Genomic DNA, 23,159 nt, shown 5'->3' on the forward strand with positions numbered 1-23,159 from the left:
AGTTTTGTACCAACAATGTATATTATGTTTCTGTTTCGTTTTAAGATAATTAAATTTTTGAAATTTAACATGCTTCAAAATAGAACTATTATATGAAACGTTTGGGTTTGTAATGTTGTCAAATGTATGTTATACTCGAAAATATAATTTGATATACAATAATTGATTTTTTTACTCTATACGATTATTTTATTATAATTTTTAAGATATTAATTGGATTTTAAGTAATACGTCACGAGGCTTCTTTATATTATTATTATAAAATCAATAATAACTAACAACAATATTTTGAAATAATTAAACAGCATCCGATTCCGTATAATTTAAATTAAAATACGTAATTCAAGATTATGTTGAACGGATTATTGAATGCGTAGGTATTTATTACAATAATTGTATCTCTATTATAATAAAAATTATAATGTATTCTAAGGTATAAGTTTAAATTGTCCAAATAGAAAAAACAACGGAGACAGTTGTTATGATTGAAAACGCAGAGTTATCGAATGTTTTCGGAACAAATCAATACGCACACACCTTATTTATCAATTGCGCCACACCGATCACGTCTTTTTTGCCATTTAATATCGGCATGCACAGTATGGACTTGATGGGTACTTGATCCGTGCATCCATCATCGCTATCCATGCTCGGCTGTCGGCTTAACGAGGCGGCCCAAACTTGTACGTCCGCTATGTTCAATAACTATATGTGCGCCAAAGCGACAGGTATATACGAAATAATTAGTACTTATGTGTCTGCGTATCGTTTTACTCGAATACTGCGTTACCTGAGTGGAGCTGGCCACTTCTTGCGCTATCTGAAGAAGTTTGGACGGCTTGACGTTTTTATTGATTTTCTTCACCCCGAGTTCAGAACCCAATTCAAAAACCGTGGTGAAATTGACGTCCTAAAAAAGTGTTGATGGTACATTCAATATGGGTAATCGAGTATTCCAAACAATTGTTGTAAAACAACAGTAGACGATTATTTTATGCATATTTTTATGTATTTAATACACCTATTGGCTATATAATTGCGGTGTAACAATAAACTAACCTTTTGCTGTTCTTGAGTAACAGGAACCTCCTCGGCCAACGTGTCCGTGCTCTATAAAATATTTAAAAAAATATATTAAATTGTATTCAGTAAATTATATACTATTTCCCTTATTGTTTATATATGTATTTATTATTATTTTTTGTTCGTAGTCTTATTACGTTTTTGGTAGACGCTTTTTTTTCCAGCGAATAATTCCCTGGCTTGGCTCCAAAGTGTTCCAAATGGCTCTATAAAGGAATGAAATAAACTGTACACACACAACTGCGCACATACACATACACACACATATATGAATTGAAAAATAACGTTGCCAAAAAAAAAATCGTACAGCTTCTTCGCATTCCAAGTCCAGCAGGAAGACGACGCAACGTTCGCATTTGATCAGATCTCTGGCCTGGGTCATGATTTTCGATACTAGACAATCAAGATTGTTCTGTTCTTCGAATATGCTTCTAGCCAAACTGAGTAACATCTAGAAAAATCGTTCGGATCGTTACTAATCATTAACATAGCATTGAACATCTTCATATCATTAATGATCGAAATATTGGGATATCATACAACATTTTTTTATGCAATACATTTCTTTTTATTTCCTATTAAAATCGCCTTTTATTATTTATGTACTTTAATGAAGATATTAAGCTAACATGTTATTTAAAATTGGACATTTATAGCCTAAGAAATTATTTTATTATTATTATTATTATAATATTTTATTATTAATAAAATTTAACTTATCAAATTATTCCCAAAAAAATATGGTATTAAACACTAAGTCACTAAAGCTAAAAGTTTATAGAACTATTGAAATGCCTTTAATGTTGAGAAATTTATAAGAGAGTTTGTTCGTGATAGTTAAAATACTTTCCAAAACTTTACATATCTTATAAAGTGACGTTAAGAAAATTAAATGGTTAGTTTATTGAAAATCAATAGGTATACAAATAATAATAATTTTATACTGCGCATAATAATGTATTTATTTTGAAACACATATTCTAGAGGTTTATAAATCATAAACCTGTAATGAATTTATAATGAATTTTTTTATAATTCAAATCTTATAATATTCCAAAATCGATAATTTTATTTATCAAAGTTAATTTATTACTACTATTAGAAGTTATTAATAAATAATATTAACTGTTATGTATTACTCATCGGGATCATAATATAATACGTATTTATATGCTATACTTAGATTATTGATTGTTACGTAAAAATGTATGTTCAATTTGTATACAGATTTTGTCCAAGTATCATTATTACAATTTTGTTGACATTATTAAATGTAAGTTTTTTAATAAGAAAAAAATAAAATTATTATAAATTATGTTTTTAATTTATGTAAATTAAAAATAAATAAGAAAATGGGTTTATGATTGCTTAGAAGTGTAAGAATTTAAATTAAATATTAAAAGATTAAAAAAATTCATTCAAGCAGAGTATACAAGGAAATTATATAGAAAAGTATATTTTGTATTTTATAGAAAAATATTTTATTTTTATTTTAAGGTTTATAATTTTTCTTATGAATAAAAAATAAATAATTTAAAAATATCTAGCACAATTTATTTTACTCCAATTTTTCCTTTAATAACGATTCAGATACTAAATTGTCTACATTTATATTTCACAAAAATATATAGTAAATAATATCATTAGCCACGAAACGTTCAGTAAAAACCAAATCTTTAATTTTAGTTTAAATTGAAATAAAAAATATAATATTTAAAATACAAAATGCGACGTGAAACTGTTTCATTTTCAAAGGAGAAACGCCGCAGGTTGTAGAACCCAAAGCGGTGACTATTATAATATGCATAATATTGCGATGAGAAATTGCAGAAATAATCTTTTCGTAGAATATTCGTTATTATAGGTGCTCATAAGTCATAGCAGAGAATATTAAGTAAATTTTTTTTTTACCTACATTCATCGATTCAGACTAAATATTGAATAACATTATTTTTTATTTTTTTTTTTTTTAAAGAAAAGCATTTATCATACCAGCTAAAATACTTTTATAAAATAAAAAACCAAAATTATTATATCATATTGAAAAAGAATAAAAGTATGTAATGCGTTTTATATAATCTTTAGACTATTTTGGTTTTGGTTTAAGAGAATAGTGATATGACTATATCACTACATTATGAGCAGAGAATATTCTGCAAGAAAATAATATTACCTCTCACATAAGTTACATCATATTCTCGAAAATTATTAATATATTTTGGAAATATGATTTTTAATTATTACTTTTAAGTCATCTCGAAACAATTTTTTTTGTTACAAAATTAAATTTTATACTATTTATCCCAAAATATTTTAACTTTTTAATACGAATAATACGTAATTGAATTCCAGCATACATTTTTAATTTCGTAGCCTAAAGAATAATATTTTTCTAGAAATGTCATACAATACATTATAAAAATATAATTTTGAAGATCAAATAATAGTTTGAAGTATTTTAAAGTATATACGAGTTGATAAATCCATCTAAAAAATTGATTTATAAATTTATTATTATTTTATATATCAGCGGGAGCCTGCTTATCAATTTTTAGATTAATCTGGTTAAAAGCATTATAAAAGGCTACCTGCAGTTGAGAGAATTATCAGTTTTATAAGTATTATATTATTTCACATTGCATCTAAAATGTTTAATACATTGGTAAAACCCATTAATTAGTCATTAATGAATTGATTCAAATATTTTACGGTAACAGTATTATTCGGAAATAAAAATAAGACATTCATTCACATAAAATTTGCATTAAGCCCAATTTAAATGAATAATAATCACATTGTTACTTGTTCAAATGTATCTACCTAATGTCCTAATGTATTATTCACACGAGACAGGACTAACGTAGTTGTACACGTGAAAGTGTCAAGCAACCGGTTGCCATTTTACTGAGCGATATAAGTACATTATTTTATCATAATAATATATTTATATATTTTAACCAAGTAGGTTCGTATATTATTGAGTGTTTAGGTTATAGGCTGATCCATTTAACAACACAATATAACACTCATTTATTTCTATAAATTCATTTTGGAAATATGTATTATTAAATATTTATCCCCAATGGTTTATTTTTTGGTTTAATTCATTTTTTATTTTCATTTTTTATTTTTATTTTTTTTTATTACCATCACTAATTTTTAATTTCACACTTGGACGCGAAACATTTTTTTCTGCTATAATATAAAATTATCAAAAATCGAATCAACCGTTTATTATTAATACATATATAGCATTATAATCACAGGGAGCTTATTATTTAGTGTTGCAGAGTGGAAAAAAGGGTAAATCGTTTTATGTGTTCTGTGGATTTTTATTGCATTAAACCACTCATCGATATTGTTATATACTCGTGTATAACATTAAAATATAATTATACCGACATAATATAAAACCTGAAATATTTATAGTTCATATTTTTTATTCAAACTATCTACATAATATTTTACAAGCGTCAACTGTATACAAATATTGCTGTAGTGTAATATGGATCACCCGATATTTTATATTGTAGAGAATATATTGATCGCTTACTTGATTTCTCTGGAATTCCTGTATAGACTTTTCGAACAGTTGAGCATTTTGTATTCCGATTGCGCAGAACGTCAGGTACCTCTGGAATATCTACACACGCAAAACGAGTCAGTACAAATGTAAGCGTTGGTATTGTTATTATCGTGTTTATCGTTTTTGAATAACAGAGAAAGACCCAGTGGTTATAAGCACTTAACAGGAGCACGAAACAATTGTACAATGATAATAGCTACATGAAATAACAGCATACGAGTACGATCGTCAATCAAACCGACCGGACCCAAATATACAGGATGTGTTTCTGCCATAGACGGAAATTAATAGGAGTAGTGTACCCCTTTCCACTCCACTCGGCTTATCTAAATTCTAATTAAGCACTTGTAACTTTATAACTATATAGAGGAAAAATGTTGTTTTTGATACAACTCCAAATCATCTAAAAAAAAATATTCTCAAATACGTTAAAATGTTTCAAGAAGTGTAGTGTCTATCTCTAAAATAATCACACTGTATAGTGATGACGTGAAATTACGATTGTTTTGAGGTATATTGTTCATTATTATTATAATTATTATTATTAATCGAACTGTACAACGACAATGATAACAACAACAACAACAACGACAACAACTACTACAACAATGCCTAATTTAATATTATAATATACCGTTATATTGACTGTCCGTCGTTTGTATTCGATTATAATAATATTAAATACGTATTATTACTTGCCTCGACGTCGTGTTCGGTAAACGAGTGGCTGCCGTCGGTCTTGTTGATTATCTGAGCCACTCCGATCACGTCGTTGTCGTAGTTGCAGATCGGCACGCACAATATCAAATTGGTCGTGTAACCCGTCATGTGATCGATTTCCCGGTTGAACCGCGGGTCCTGTACAAATATGTAAAAATATTATGTATCAATGAGCATAAAAAATTCTCAGAACGCACGCATATAATATACAGAATGATCACGGACCGCGCACATCCCCGTCGTTTCGTTTAACTTTGCATTTGTTCAAAATTTGATTATTCGATTGGTTTGCCTTATTCGTTTACAAAGACTGTACAATATTTTAAACGCTAAAAAAAACCCAAGTCTATATCGTCACTCGATACTCGCCTCAGACCCCTTTTCGTTCGCAGCATAAAAAAAAAAGTTAAAGTACCTACTTGAAAGTGTGGCAAACTAAAGATTCCAAAACTCAGTGTTTTAAATAAATGTATGATATTTTTGGATACAATGGGGTGAGCGTAATCGGCGAATCATTCTGTATATCTGTGATATATTTGTTTTTGGGCCACTTCGCCATTTTATGAGTTTAGAATATTATTATTAGATAAACCGAACACGGCCCTCGTAAAATACGCGGGTACACGAAATATAATATATAATATACATCGAAATGTCTGATGTACTAAAAAAGAAATGATCAATTCGTACTTCGTAATATAATGTATTATGCATGTATATATCACAGTGGATGAAACATAATATGCAACCCGGAATAATATTACGACTACATGACGGCATACTGTAGCTAAAACGTGTAAAACGTGAGTTTAAAACTTTTTTCTTTTATAGGTGTAAAGGTACCGTGGTACATGTAACAACACTATTATCGTTAAGTTAGTGTAGTAGTCATTATTATTTCTATTTTGTGATGTATAGGCACAGCGCTGAATAAAGAACGGTTGTTTCGAAATCGATTCATTATCGGACATCGAAAACAAAACAAAAACATGACCATGACACACGTGTGTTGTAGATATATTATTTATTATACATATATATTGTTTCGCCAATATAGCTTAAACGATATTCTATGTTATGTGAACGTGAGCGCCGTACGTGTTTAGGAGTCTACATTTTGATTTAATAAGAAAATATCGGTTGTTTTGTTCTTTGGTAACAAATAAATTCCATTTTTTTCACAGTAAAAATATTTTTATTCTCTTAAAAAATAAATACATTCATTAGGTATGCGAAATTTCAAAGAACCCAAAACGGGATAAACGTTCAATTAAAATATTTTAAGTACCTGCTCTTTTAAAATGTATATGAAATTCTAGCTCGTTGAATATTTAAACAAAATAACAACATTTTGAATAGCAACCTTTAATTAAAAATATTTCACTTTTGAAAAACAGAGAAACATGTAAGCGTCGTAGTATAATAAATTAAGTGTAGCTCGGTAAAAATTTGAATTATAAAGCTCAAATTTCTAAAACATTTCTAGCAACTTTTTACTCATTCAAAAAATTTTAATGGCACTGACAGTTTCTACGAAAAAAAAAATATTCAAATCGACTTTTTTGAACAATAATACGTATAATAAACGTAAATCATAATATTAATTATTATATTATTATTATTAATCATATTATATTATGTTAAATTCAAGTTTAAAGTATAATAATATTATCACCAAACAAAATAATTATATTACAATATTTCAACATATTATATATTATATATTGAGTTGTAGAAATAATTTGTTATGAATGTTTAAAATTAAATCGTGTATTTATTTCACTTTATTGATATTTCTAAGAAGGAATTGTATTGAATACAAATTATAACTATTTAGGTATATTGAATAAGTTGGATGTTTTTATTTTCACTTTCAGTTTATAAATAATTACAAATAACATAAAAGTGCTTTATGAATTGCTTAGTCAATATTTACTTCAAATAAAAATTAAAAATTGTAATAATTTATTCGGTCTTGTATGTATAATATAAAAATCGTATATTTATGCCAGCCCTTCGTCGAAAATTAAGTTTAAAAAAAAATTAACATATAAAGTGCCTATCTGCATTTAAATTATATACCTAAAGGTACCTATGCTATTTCGTTTAGGACAAAATTAACTCACTTAATTCTTATAAATTGTACAAAGTGTATAGGTTAAATAAAATTAATTAATTAATCTGCTGAACACTTTGAGTCAAGTGTACCTATCGTTATCGATTAGATCACTACAATATGCCAATATATGTGTTAATCTCGTATATTACTAAGTATATTATTTTATCATAATATATTATATATAAATTGCTACTATGACAATTAATTTTAATATTAGTAATATGGTATAAACTACAAGGAAACTAGGCAACAACTTAAAATTAATAAAATAATTCAACATTGCCATTGCGTAGGTACCCATATTATTAAAATATAAAAATATACTATAATGTGCGTAAAATTGTTGTCTCAAGAATTTATTTGAATTGCATTAAAATAACTAAAACCGTTATTTTTTGTTTAAGTATTCAGTTTTGGCCAAATGTTGATTCAAATGTCTATTTGAGTTTTATTCAAGTCTACTTAATATGAAGAATCTTGTATTAAATTTTAAAGTCTTAGTTATAGAAAAATTTATACATTTTTAACTACAATATAATTTGCAAACTTTAATGATATTGAATTTTTTTTGTAAAAATAAATATGGCATGATTTTTTTTTTTGTACTAACGTTAAAATTAAATTTAAAAAATAAATTAAATTAAATGAACTGTTAAATTGTTAATTATTTTGCTATATAGTAATTGTCGAGTATACTTCATTATTCGATATATAATTGATGTGTAATTAACTAATAAATGTGTACAATTTTAATTCAATGATACAAATACATAAAAAAAATATATTCTCAGCTAGAATGGTTTATTTTTAAAAAAACAAAAGTATTAAATAGATTCAATTTGCTTCCAGAAATCAATCTCAAAGTTGTAAATCGGAGCATTTTTTTATTATAAAAGTGTCTTCAGACACAAAAATATAACAAAACACACATCATTGTAAACTCAATACATATTCATATTTATTGCTTTCCCCAGTATATTAAATAACTATTAGGTACAATATGTTTATAACATCTGTTTATAAGTTATAATAATCTTTACTTTGCTGTAATATTTCGTTGTGAATATATACACAAACAATTAACTTGAGTATAAAATTTTAATTTTCCTAATTCTGAAAATATATTAAACATTTTTTTTACAAGTTAAATACCAACAACAATATTAATAAACACGTTTTAATGTTTTATATTGTAAAAAACACATGCGTCAAAGTATGTACTAAAATTTATCAGGATATTACGAAAAAAATAAACTCAATTAGTAAATATAGTTACTGTTGCTATACTGAGTGATACTTTTATCGAAAAATATTCACTATTTCAAAATGTATTAACGTTTTTTAAAATAAAGCAGAATATTTTTTGGAGTAATTCAAAACATAAAAATCTTTATAATATATTATATTATTATAATATTGTTACGTCCCGACTCCCGACCCGTCAAAAACGTTAATATTATATTTTGAAATAATGAGTGTTGTTTGATAAAAGAGTCACCATATATAATATAAATATATATATATATATATATTTAAACAGACAATATATTATATTATAATCCATTTGCGCGAAAAAATTTACTCAGAAGTACTATGTACATCATGATTCGAACAATTTTCTTGAGGATTTTAGTACTGTTAAATATTTTATGTACACACCACCGCACTCAGTCCTATCCAAAAAGTCTGTTTACTCTGGAGACGTTAACTCCCACGTAAGTGTGCCAGTGGCATTGGAGGCGTTCCGTCCTATTGATTATACTATATATATATATAAGTTAACTATAGTATAGTGCCATCCGTAAAATTATTTACTCATAAGCGAGGTTTCATACTCACGAAAAATTGAAGGCAATAATAAAATTACAAAATTATCAACTAAATAATTCGATAATTTAAAATAAGTGCTATATCGTGATTAATGATTACATTATGCACAAACAGAAAATGTGAATTATAATTACATTATTATATATTCGAGATGAGATCTACCAACATATTTTGATAAATCATTCAACTCACGATATTTTTTTTTCACACAACTTATTTTTGTTAAAAATATGTCACATTCACATGTGTTTTCTCAATATTATTATATTTACGCTCAATATTGCGAATTTGTGTTCTACACAATCCATTTTATCATTAATTTTAACTTGAGAGTGGATTGATTTATTAGCATATTCAAAGTTATAATAACTTATAATATTCTATATAATAGGAGAGCATCAATATTGATAATAATTTCATTGTGCCTATAGTTTATCATGTTTTAGCATATTTTAGCAAAATTAATTGAATAATTTACTATTTAATATTGTTTGCTAATCTCATCCCTAGTTATTACTCATTTTAAAATTACAATATAAATAAAAGCTTAAAAAATAACCTAATTAATATTGTTTCTTCTACGTTTTTTTAAAAGTACCTTAAGTTAAAAATAGCCATACAAATTGATGGTTTCTTTTGAACGCACATTTGCAGTGTTACACTTTTATGTTAATAAGATGGAGACAACACATGTGGGTGTAGTGAAAATATTATACAATTTATTGCAAGCAGAAAATACGGAGAAAATATCACGTTCGTTTATATTGGCGTTGTATAAAATATGACATGACATAACTTTCATACATAATAATATACTATTATAAATTCCAAACTCATAACTAATATGCAGAATAAAATGAATATGAATGTTGCGATAGTTATAGTTAGATCATAAACAATAATATATGATAGTTATTGTTGATAGCATGAATATAAATAGAAAAAACCAATAATTTCAATTTTTAAGACTTAATATCAAAAGTATTATTTCTTTTAATATTTTCTTTTTTGCCATGACACACTACTAAACATTTCAACTTTACAACTATATTATGTTATATTATTACGAATTTCTTTTTGAATTGTCCAAATATTGAATCTTCTTTTCTGTATTCATAATAATATAATAGTGAATTTTAGATTTTTCATTTGATGTTAGAGTATATTTGAAAACGGACAGAAAAGTTTCTTAAGAGATAAGTTCAGTTTAAAATTTAAAATTTCACTTGAAAACCTTAAAGTTATTATTAGTTTTATTTTGTGGGTTTGGCAACACGAAAACTTTTTTTCGTTAAAAAGTTTTTTTCGTGGTAAATATTACTAAATATCTATATTGTTAGCTTTATTATCGAATAGGTAGCTATATAAAAATGTATGTGCATTTGAACGTATCAATCAAAATCAATGTAATAGTTTAATCAGAACAATTTAGTTATATTGACAAATAGTAGGTTTATACATTTATTAACTTAAAACTCGTTACCATTTTACAATTTTTTTTTTTTTTGCAGATAATAATTATGTAATTCATACAGAAAGATACAACACCATTATCTAAATAAATCTTATTTCAATTTGAACGTAAGACTTTTAATAGTTACTCGGTTAGTAAAATAGTAAATCATTTTTTTTGATAATGTATTTTATCATATTATTATAAAATTATATCTAACTACTGTAAGTTTTAAAAAAGAATAATAAAAATCAAATGTTTGTTAAATAAAAATTGTGAAGATTATGAGTATTTTTCAGAAAGTAAATTTTTTTAAAATATGTTTTTACATTGATTTAATTTTACTCGAATGTCATCATAAACCTAATCAATTATATTAACGAACAACTAATATTAAAGATTTAAAGATAAGTTGTATCTTTGGATATTTCTTAACCTTCTATCGGTCGCGCGGGGTAAATAATCTCCCAGTCTAAATATAAACATCAGTAAAACTTTCCCACGATAACGTGCCTACGTTATATCTTGTATAGCTGTTGATAACATGTTTATCTGAATTTATGATTCGACCAAAGCTTATTTTAGTGAATCAGTTAGTTTTAACCGTTGATTGTGTCGTTTTTGGAAATTATTTACCCCGTGCGACCAATTATTATTTTTTTTATACAACATGGACGAATTCCAACGGCGACGTATTCAACAAATGTTAGATGATGCTAGTGATGAGGAAATCTGGGGTGATATTTCTAGTGATGAAAATGAAGATGCTGAACAATCACAAGTTTCGAATCACGATACAGACACGGAACAGTCGGGATACTCGGATGAAGATAATGGTATTACACGCGATACTATTGATGTTTGTGATGAAAAAAGTTATCATGAATCTGATGACGACTTACCTTTGGCTATGCGGTTGGTCGATTCGTATTATGGTAAAGATGGTACTAAATGGAACCGTGAAAAACCACTTCAGATAAGACGAGCCTATGCACAGAATGTTCTTACCGAGAAATCAGGTGTAAAAGAAACTTCGAGACAAGCGAAAACTATAGTAGATTCGTGGTATATTTTTTTTCCAAAATCTATGTTGGAAATTATAGTCAAATATACGAACGTATACATCCAAAAGGTACGACCAAATTTTACGAGGGAACGAGATGCTTCTGACACAAATATTGCAGAAATAAAAGCTGTCATTGGAATTCTTTATATGATAGGTAAATATAATAAATATATATAATATATAATTATAATATATTTATATTATATATATTATTATAAAATATTATAATTATATCATATTATATTTGCCATATTATTTTTATTTCAATTTTTTTGTGTATGTATACTTAGGTGCTATAAAATGTGGACACCGAAGTTCGGAAGATTTATGGAAAAAGGATGGAACAGGGGCAGAACTATTTTCGTGCGTAATGTCAGAACGAAGATTCCGGTTTATACTCCGTTGCATTAGATTTGATGACGTTCGAGGTCGAAGTGAACGACATAAAATTGATAAAATAACACATATACGGACAATATTTGAAATGTTTGTGAGCAGTTGTAAAACGGCCTACTCCATGTCTGAATATACCTGCATCGACGAAAAATTACAAGCGTTCCGTGGAAAATGTTCATTTCGTCAATACATACCGAGTAAGCCAGCAAAATATGGAATAAAAATATTTGCCCTCTGCGACAATTTAAATTTTTACACAGGAAATCTTGAAATTTATGCTGGTACACAACCTGATGGGCCGTTCAAAGTTGATAATGGTGCCGCTAGTGTTGTCAAACGGTTAATTCAACCGATTTCAAAAACTGGTAGAAATGTAACTACTGACAACTGGTTTACCAGTGTTGAGTTAGCTAACGATTTACAAAAAACACATAAACTTTCACTACTAGGTACTTTACGGAAAAATAAAAGACAGATCCCCCCCGAGTTTACTCAAACAAAACACCGAATTATAACATCTTCGTACTTTGCATTTAGTAAAAATCAAACGTTGGTTTCATACATGCCGAAAAAAAATAAAATTGTTTTAGTTCTTTCAACAATGCATTTTGATAAAGCAATTGATACAAATACGAATGAAGCAAGAAAGCCGGAAATAATTACTTTATATAATGCCACCAAAGGCGCCGTCGATAACATGGATCGCATGACGGAAAATTATACAGTAGCTAGGAAAAGTTTCCGATGGCCATTGACAGTATTTTATTCTATGCTAAACATCGGAGGTGTCAATGCTCAAATAATATATCAAGAAAACTGCCCAAATAACAAAAAGACACGTCTTGATTTTTTGAAATGTTTATCTCGAGAATTGATGAAGGAGCATATGGAATATCGCTGCACTATCATATCATTACCAAAGGAAATAAAAAATAAAATTGTAAAATATGGATTTCATGTAAATGCTACAGAGGAAATTCAACGAATTCGACAATCAGGGAGATGTTCTTTTTGTGACAGAAATAAGGATCGAAAGACAACAAAAGTATGCACAAATTGTGCAAGACTTATTTGCCGTGATCATCTCATAGAAATGTGTCCAAGCTGCTGTGAAGAAATGTAAATAAAACAAGAATATATATAAAATTAATATTATAATTTAATTTAATTTGAAAAAAAAAACACAATTTTGGATTTAAATATTAAAATGTACTTAATGTATAATTTTAAATAAATAAATACGGTTGTTCATCAAAATACATACATTTTGGAAAATTTTTACCCCGCGCGACCAAATATGAAAAAAAAACCGCGCGACCGATAGAAGGTTAACAAAAAAACTTCAAACTTTTGCCATTTGAATATCATTACATTGATACTTTATTATACACATCTTGAATACTAGCCAATATATTTGTTTAGAGTATATTATTTTTATGATGGTTACTTAGCCAACATACGAACCACCAACACTTACAAAACCATATTTGTTGTAAGTATTTCATTTATCGAAAAAAAATTCCTAGAATTAATTTTATAAACAAAAAAAAAACAATAATAATAATTAACATGATATGGTTAATGGATATATTTATAATAAAATGTTTGCAGTTATACAGGTTGATACAACGAGTATGCTTAACTAGCTTTTGTACTTGAATACCTTTATTTTACACGAAATTTTAGGAATTTTCAGTGGCAATACAAACTTTCCTTGTTCTTAAACTCTCTTTTATATAAATTGATAGGACGGAAATTGAATTTTTTAAATGTTTATGTATATATAACTTTAAATTTAAACAAAAAGTTTTCGAGTTATTATATTTTAGCTATTAAAGAAAAGTACACAATGATATGTTTTAAAAATATGGGATCTATGATAATTTTAAAATTATAGTTATTAATATTAATTTATTCCTACTTCATATTTTTTTATATTTTCCAAGTGGTTAGGTTAAAATAATATTACCTAAATATTTTTATATTTTATGTAAATCATTATTATTATTATTATTATTAACGTATAATTTAACGCTCAACTCATTTAAATTCCGATTTAGATGATTTATATGCAGACATATAATATCAGTATCTATTCAAACTTGTTATTGAATAATTTTCTACAATAATACCTTTGATTGATAATCACAATAATAATCTTGATTTACCAACTATACAAAAAATCTATTGGAACATATTTATCATTGTCATAATTTAATTAACTCTTAATTTTCATTCACTATAATATTATTAACCTTGAAAATGTAAATATTAACATGATGATAACATGAATTAACTTGATTAAATTTATAAACAAAAAAAATAGTTCTAAAATGTATATAAATAAAATAATGAAATATGTTATTAAATAAGTATTTGAAATGAAATAAAAATACCAATTTTTAATAGCTTAATAAGACGTGTATATTGAGGTGTTAACTGGAAATACATTTCTTAGATTAAAAAAATTACTTTAATTTATTTATTTATTTACAAAAAAAGTTTGACCAAAACATTATTGAAATATAATACACTTTAAAAATTTATGGACTCGATAACTTTATGTCATTATAAAAAAACTTTCTTCTTATAGTTTTCCTTAAAATTATGTTAAAAAGTTTTTTTTTTCCGAGTACTTGAAAAGTTTATCCACTTTATTCTCTATCCTTCTAAATCATTATACTTGTCGTCCCTAAAGATGAATGTGAGAATATATACAAAACTAAAATAATCGAAATTATAAATAGTGTTTTTAGAATCTTTAATCTAAAACGTTAAAAATATAACACATTATTTTGATATAGTGTTTTTATTATTTTAGTGATTTTGAACAATATAAAATTTTTGGTAAACATTTCACATAGTAACACATGAAATTTAAATATTGTAACTTAATTTAAAGTTATATTTTACTTACAATTTTATTGATACCTATTATATAAAGCACGTCAGTAAATAATAATTTAATGAGTCATATTTTATTATATCCTAAAAATATTATATAATAATATATGAAATTTATTCTAGAAAGTCTAATTTTATTATTGGGTACGATCAATTTTAAAAACGAATTTTTGTAATACAAATGTGTATCCTAATTACCTGTATTACGTATGTATACATATAACATTAAAAATAATGATCGGAATCAAACTTTAAAAATTATTAAAATATAAATGCACATTGTAGCTATACATATTTTTAAAAAAGAGAATATCAGTATGTTTGTATGATATTTATTGTTATAAATATAACTGTAAGAAATATAAAAGTTAATTTATGAAACCAATAAAAATGTGAAAAATAAAAGTAACAGTTGATTGAAAATGATGGTAATTTGATACCGAAAAGATAAAATACATACTAATACAACTAGTATCGTTTATCGTAACTTTTGAACTTTTGGAAACGTATAATTTGGTCAGGCTATTATGTATAAAATGTTTTGTAACCTTTTTTTTTTTTCGTTGTTCATTCAGTGAATATTTGAACCCGATCCAATTTGCGTTTTATACTTTCATAAAAACTGCACAAGTATACGACAACCACAATATAATATATACATATTTTATAAATGGTAATTACCGAAAATCGTACGTTGTACTATTCGATTCAAAATACGCGTTTGCCATTGATAATGACAGATAATTAATAACGTGGGTACAGGACGGACATCAACGCAGTAATACCATTGTGATACGATCATCCTCTCAATCGGTAATACCCGCGGGCCGGTGTATAATGCAATTTAATCACTCATTATAGGTTTTCGTTTGTCACCTGCTCTTTATATTCCTGTTTTATATCTAAGTATTATTTTTATTTTTATTATTAAAACTCATTGTAGGTACTCGTATTTAATGATACCTACGGGCGGTGTAATCGCGTGTAATAATAAAATATAGAGCAGGGATTTTGACGTATATTCATTTTGTGTGTGTGTGTGTGATTAATAATGTAGCCGCGTAAGTGGAAAATGTGTTTCATACGTAGGTAGTACGGCGTATGTACCTACTGGTTATTTTAATACAACTTTAAAAATGTATTTTTTTCATTTTTAAAAATTTTAGGTTTTTTTATAGTATTTTTCATTATTTTTCAACTTTTGCCCAAAACAATAAAACTATGTGTGTACTTACCTAAACAAAAATAAAAATAATATTAATAAATAAATTGGTAATTACTTATATGATACAAATTAAGATTAGAGATAGAAGCGTATTGAATCGTATACTCTTTATGACAATCTTTAAATTTAAGTCACTGGTATTTTATTTTTATCAAGATTTTAAGCGAAGCGATGAATTTATTGATTTTAGAAACATGTATGCTTTATTTTGCGTCATCACTTTTCAGAACAGTAAAAATGCTTCAATTTTCAACTTTTTAGTGGTTTCTGGTAGAAAATTCTATTTAAATCTATTTGGTATTTTGGGAAGTCAAAAGTAAAAATTCCTATATATTTTATTTTTAATTAGGAAAAACAAAAACAAATTAAAGAAAACGAAAATTTGTACGCTAAATTAGTTTTCTGCAAAAAGTTTTTATTTTATTGTAATTCAAAAACAAATAACCGTAGTTAGTTACTTGCATTTTTCACCAAATATTTGAATTATAATATTTCATGTATGGACTTTTTTAATTGAATTACTGGAATGAGAGATTTATGATTTTTTTTTGTTTTTTTTTTTATTACGAATCTCGATAAAAAAAAGGATTCGTTGGGTCAATATTTTTAAAAATATAAAATGAGAAAAATAGGTATATAGGTATAATTTTTTTGAAATATAAATTTTTACGAAATTAGTCAAAATTACGAACATTTAAAAAATATAAGTATTTTTTTTTTAAATAAACTACAAATTTTTAAATTTTATAACTAAGGTTCACAAATTCAATATAATATTCCTCATAAATAGTTCATTCTGGAACTTAAATCTTTTTTTTTTTAAATAGGTATATAAGATATAACACAATTAGTTATATAATATAATAGACATTATATAATACATTATATAATAGACATTTGAAGTTCATTTTGACCAAATTTAAACAATGAATGAAAATGTGTATTATTTTGTTGTAATTTGAAAACATTATTCGTGGTAACTTAAACTATTACGTAGGTATATTAGGATTACTTTACAAATTTATGTAAATTAATTTTAAGATACTATCTATTTATATTATCATAAACCTATTCACACTGTTCCATGTTACGGTGATATTGACTCAAAAGTTAATAACAATTATTTATTAGGGTATAATATAATAAAAAAATAATAATATAAAATAATAAATACAATCGTTTGACAAAAATTAAATCACCCCACCTCGTATTAATTACGATATTACTTATTGTAAAATAAATCATTCAATTCAAATTTAACACATTTATTATATAGTTATTATACAATCGACAACTATATTATATAGCAGGGAGGTACACACTTTTACAATTTTCACATTAATAGAATATTAAAAACGATTTTTTAATGTATCGTTTGAGATTTCCAAGGTATTTTTATATTTTATACAACTTTTTAGGTATCGAAGTCCTAGCCCTAATATATTATATTAATCATTCGACCAGACAATATACGCCAAACACACTTTCGGTACCCAGATGGAAAATAATGTACTAAAAGGGTCTCAAGAAGTTTATTTTTTAATTTGCCATCACAAACAGAACGGTACACGTAAATCGTATTGTTACCCCTACCTGGTATGCGTTTCTGATGTTGACGACTTGCTTTGTTTCCGCCACCGTTCCCGCCACCCCAACTCCGAACGGTATTTGGATTTCTTCCTCTTTCGCCTTGTGGACGGCTTCGCTCAATTCTACAAACATAAAATTACGACAATTATATTACTATAATAATCACACTGCTTATTAAATGTTAATAATATTTTATTTCGTTGAGTTCACATAAAAAAACAAAAATAATAAATATTATAATTTGTATTCTAAAAATGTTGTGTTTTAATGACTTAAAATTATGCAAGAAAATGGAAATCACATTAATTTTACCATACAATTACGTCATAATGATAAACTAATCATAGTGTATAGAAACGTACTTCCACGATGAATTAACGCCTAGAAAATACAACGATTTCGGAAAGTGTTTACATAATATTATCAACAAAAATATGAGTTATATTTTTGGAATTTATAACATAATATGCATTATAACATCGCTTATTAATTTATTTTACTACCTAGTAAAAACTATAGTAGGTATGGTTATTTTTCAAAATTCGTATACATTAAAACTATTTTTTATATTTTTATATTCCAACACGGATTATTTAGGATAGTACATAATATTATCGTGAAGTGTTCGATTTTATAAAATATAAATAGTTCAGAATTGGATAATTTATGTAATATATTATATATATATATATATATATATATAATTATTAATTATTTGTATAATATATATATTTCATTACCGAAGGACCTTTAAGTATTTGAGTTATTGACTTAATTTTCTACTCTATAACATTTATAGTACTATGATTGTATATTAATGAATTAATGTACCTCAAGTCTTTAAATCTATTCATTTTGCATTAGCGGATTCTAATTTCATCTTCTGTGTCAGATGAATATCTTTTTAAATTCCACAAAACCTCTTTATGGATTAAACATTTTCCATAGTCTGTATTATTATTGATGGAATTTTTTAAATATTCTAGTACCTGACTGGGAATTTTTGAAAAACTAACGAAACACGACGGGTAATTCTGCGGGTAACCGAGGCCGGATCCCTATAGAGAAGAAAACTATTTGTATTATTTTACTGCGTATAAATTATCCACCAGACTCGACATTTCCGCGGATTATTTATTTGTGTATTTCATTGAAGTGATAAATTTGTCAAAACATGCTTTTACTTACCTAGGTAATAATAAAATACCTAAATAATAAATAGTTATGATATTTCCCAATAAAATTCAAGTTACAATTTTATTTCAAAAAAGTAAATTATATATGCAAATAATAACATATTATAGACCATTGTCGGAAATATTAAGCACGCTATCATATCTAACTAACAATGATTGTTTGTTGTTTGAATTTTTCTTAATATTTTACACACTTGATACTCAAATAGCAAACATTTTAATTTATTAAATCATTATGGGTCAAAAAAAAAATAATTAAAATAAATAAATAAACATTATAATAAAATTATTAGTATGTAGTTAAATATAAAAATTAATAATTGCCAGTAAATACTTAGCTACCTATCTAGAAAAAACAAAATTAAATAGATAGATACAGATAAAATGTGTTTAAACATTCCTAAGGTATGTTAATTAAAAATATATAACTGTGATTACATGTTCTATATCAAAATGTTTATCCCGATATTGTTCCAACTGTAGAAATGTATATTAATGCACAAAGATGCAATGCTTGTAATCTAAATAAATGTTTATAGAATGCTTAAATTAGGATAACAGCAAGTTGCGATTAAATTCGTAATTAAAAACGAAACAAAACAGTATTTTAAGAAAACTTATGTATAATAATTAAAAGCAATGCAAGCGAGAAGCATATGCATATTATAGGTAGGAATATATCGTATAAATTTATTGGACATTGGATAGCACAAGCGTATATCGTACAGCATAGTCAATTAGTCATTAAAATCTATCTTTATTACCTACCAGCCGTTTTGATTCAAGCTCACAGAAATATATTTCAAAATATATTCTGTGTGTACAATAATTCCTTATTTTAATCACGAATTAAATTAAATTTAGTTTCCCTTTTAGATTTAACTCCATTAATATCTTAGACACTAAACAGATTAACAAAAAAAATAAAATATACATGAAACTAATTCTGAACGAGTAAATGTAATATGTTGAATGTTTTTATTTATAAGTGTTTTATAAGAAGAAAATAAACATCAAACGTTAACGGTAATACTTCGTAAACTGGTTGTGATGTCCTTTAATAGCCAATTCTATACTGAGATCATTACCATGATTAGAAACGCTCTATTAATTTGCATTCGTTAATTTAAAATGAACAATTTCTATATGTGTTCGTTATAACTAAATAATATTTGTATTGTTTTTTAATTATTACAATCGTTATTTTTTTAAATACGCATGTTCAATACAATTATTGGCACATTGATATATAAATTATATTTTTTCAATAATTAAAATGGTAATTAACTAAATTAATTGATTTTTTTTTTTTTTAATTCAAACTACATAAAAAAGTAAAAAAAAAAATAAAAATATATTTCACATTTATTGCGAGATTTCCAGTTAAATTGTAAAAAGTATTTGAGCAAATTTAATGATTCGACGTAAAAGCGATAATTTCTATTTACCTAAATGTAATTTAAATAAATAAATAGAGTCTATTTAAATAGCCTTTTCAAAGTACCAGCTGTGGCTACGCGATAATCTCTAGAGGAATTATATTAATGTGTTTGAACGTTTGTAACACTGCAAAAAGCAGTTATTTTTCCGAAGAAAATAAAAACATCCATCTAAACGTAAAACCAATATCCATCTCATTATGCTCTACAGTCTACGGAATGTACATGGAATTAAATTTAAACATTATTCGTATTCCGTCTACATGCATACACATTTATTTTGTACTTATTACTACAAATGATATGAATACGGACAATAATTCGTGATATTGTGCGTTCGCAATAATAAATCACACGATGTCAATAATTTTTCGTAATAAATGATGGTTGATCTTCTTGGTAACATTACACTGTGCTTTATCGGTTGAATAACATTTGTGTTCGGGAAAAAAAAATATATAATTGGAACATCATGTTTGAAAGCTGTACCGTATCGAATAGACTTTTCAAGAGTACTGCAGTATAATACGGCGCGTCGAATCGAATATATTTTATTCCATTATTGTCGACTTCCGATATGATTCCGGTGGGCAGGGCATTTTCTCCCTCGAACTTATTGTCAAAACACGAATACTGAAAGAGCCAGACAAAGTTATTTTCTGTATTATATTATACACTGAATATAAAGTACGGAGATATGGAGAAGCCGGTGAAGATAAAGCGTATGAAGCTCTTCGTGGCGTATTCAAAGTGTAACTTTGAAAAAAAAACACTCGAATGCACTTTGCACTGACCGTTAGGTATATATTTTGATTAAATATTAGATATCTTGCAATGATAATAATATTTACAACACGATAAACAATTGTTTAATGTAAAATATGTTTCATTAAATAACACTAATACCATAATAACTTATTAAGTCATAAACACCCATGTGTATCGTTACAAGTTACTGATTATACAGTTTTTGAAGGATTAGATATTATATATAGATGACAGTACAGCAACACATCCGGAGGTATAAAATGATACTCAATATTTTTAAAGTGGCTAAAAGCATTTTAAGAGTTTTTAAAAATACTCCATACTCAAATGTTATAATCTAATGAGTTTTTATTGTGAAATATTTTGAGAACAGCTTTAATTTAATCTTTGATTTTTTTTTTAAATACATAACGTATTTTATTGTCTTAAAAATGACAATACAAAAACAAATTTGTATAATTTATTATTTTTTTATTATATTTAATATTTAACTATTATCATCTCGAATTTACAAACATTTTTTTATCACACATATTTCCTTGATTTTTTCACTATTTAAAATTACAGTAGATTTCATAAATTATATTAAAATAATTTATTATTTAAACATTTATCCATAAAACTATGATTGTTTTTATCACTGCAATAAATAGTTAAAACTATATTTTTCTGTATAGTATAAATTAAAATAAATAAATAAATAATAATTACAAAAATCAAAAAAGTTAATTTCTATTATGTAGGTTGGGTGAATAAATTACTCTTAACCAGCTATAGCTATAGCTTGTTTTAACAAATCAAAATCCACTACACACTATGCCCGTAATTAGAATTGCGTTTATTGTCTTTGATATTTCAAACATTTTAATTTAAAATATAATTACGTTTAAAAAACTAAACTTTTAATTAACATATTTTTATAACGTGGAGAATATTACATTATTTTAAATGTTTATAATGATATGTATATATACAACAATTATTATTTTAGTCTATATATAGTATCGTACTCATTATTTATTTTAACTGTATAAATACGAGAACGAGAACGCGAGGGAAAATAATTACAATTATGTTTTTCGTGTAAAATAAACGTATTCGTAGAGATTAGAGGTCCAAAAATATAAAATATTGTTTTAGTACTTGTTAACTCTCCAAAAAATTTACAATAAACAAGTATAGAACTAAACCATCAATTTCGTCCCGTGCGCCGTTCGTGTTTCGTGGCTTGTGGTTAACAAAGGAAACATAGTATTTTCTGAGGAATAAAATTAAAAACCAACTCTTTTATACCTGAAGGTTTGATTGACGCCTGTTGCATGAAATAGGTATATATATTATATATATACAGGGCATAGGTGCATGTTGGTTTTGTGATCGAATGAAAAATATCGTATTTGGCCGACGTCCGCGTTTGATGCATGATTTTCAGGCTTAAAACGAACGTTTTAGATTGATGGGTTTCTCATTCACACGTTGTACATTAGTTTCACCAACAATGAGCTTGACATATTGTGTAAAACAACCCCTATTTTAGTTTTTCTCAATTTTATATACATATAAAAAAAGCCTCGAAAGACGTTCAACGATTATCGCTTTGTCCGCCGTCGGAAGGAAGGATACTCTCAGACAAAAGCCACATTTAATTGATCGTTCTGTTCCACGGTTCCATCCCCTGGGATTACGTTGTACACGAGCAAATTAAATAAAAGATAATAACCAAACAGTTCACAATACATAAAATATAAAACGATAGTGGTTCTATGTTAATTAAAATTCCTTGT

General features: G+C 26.0%; 1 protein-coding gene across 3 annotated transcripts in view; it reads right to left on the bottom strand.

Annotated features, from left to right (window-relative positions):
• The window catches only part of LOC132919008 (cGMP-specific 3',5'-cyclic phosphodiesterase), an 88,241-nt gene that overhangs the window by 11,499 nt on the left and 53,583 nt on the right, over positions 1–23,159 (bottom strand). For all 3 annotated transcript variants that reach the window (XM_060980368.1, XM_060980362.1, XM_060980375.1), the window contains 8 exons: positions 17,976–18,094; positions 5,369–5,527; positions 4,637–4,726; positions 1,391–1,534; positions 1,221–1,289; positions 1,060–1,110; positions 791–910; positions 538–705 (listed from right to left, as the gene is read on the bottom strand). In XM_060980368.1, coding sequence (XP_060836351.1) covers positions 538–705; positions 791–910; positions 1,060–1,110; positions 1,221–1,289; positions 1,391–1,534; positions 4,637–4,726; positions 5,369–5,527; positions 17,976–18,094 — 920 coding nt within the window. The remainder of the gene's footprint in view (positions 1–537; positions 706–790; positions 911–1,059; positions 1,111–1,220; positions 1,290–1,390; positions 1,535–4,636; positions 4,727–5,368; positions 5,528–17,975; positions 18,095–23,159) is intronic.

Source organism: Rhopalosiphum padi, chromosome 1 (assembly GCF_020882245.1).
Source record: "Rhopalosiphum padi isolate XX-2018 chromosome 1, ASM2088224v1, whole genome shotgun sequence".
NCBI lineage: Eukaryota > Metazoa > Arthropoda > Insecta > Hemiptera > Aphididae > Rhopalosiphum > Rhopalosiphum padi.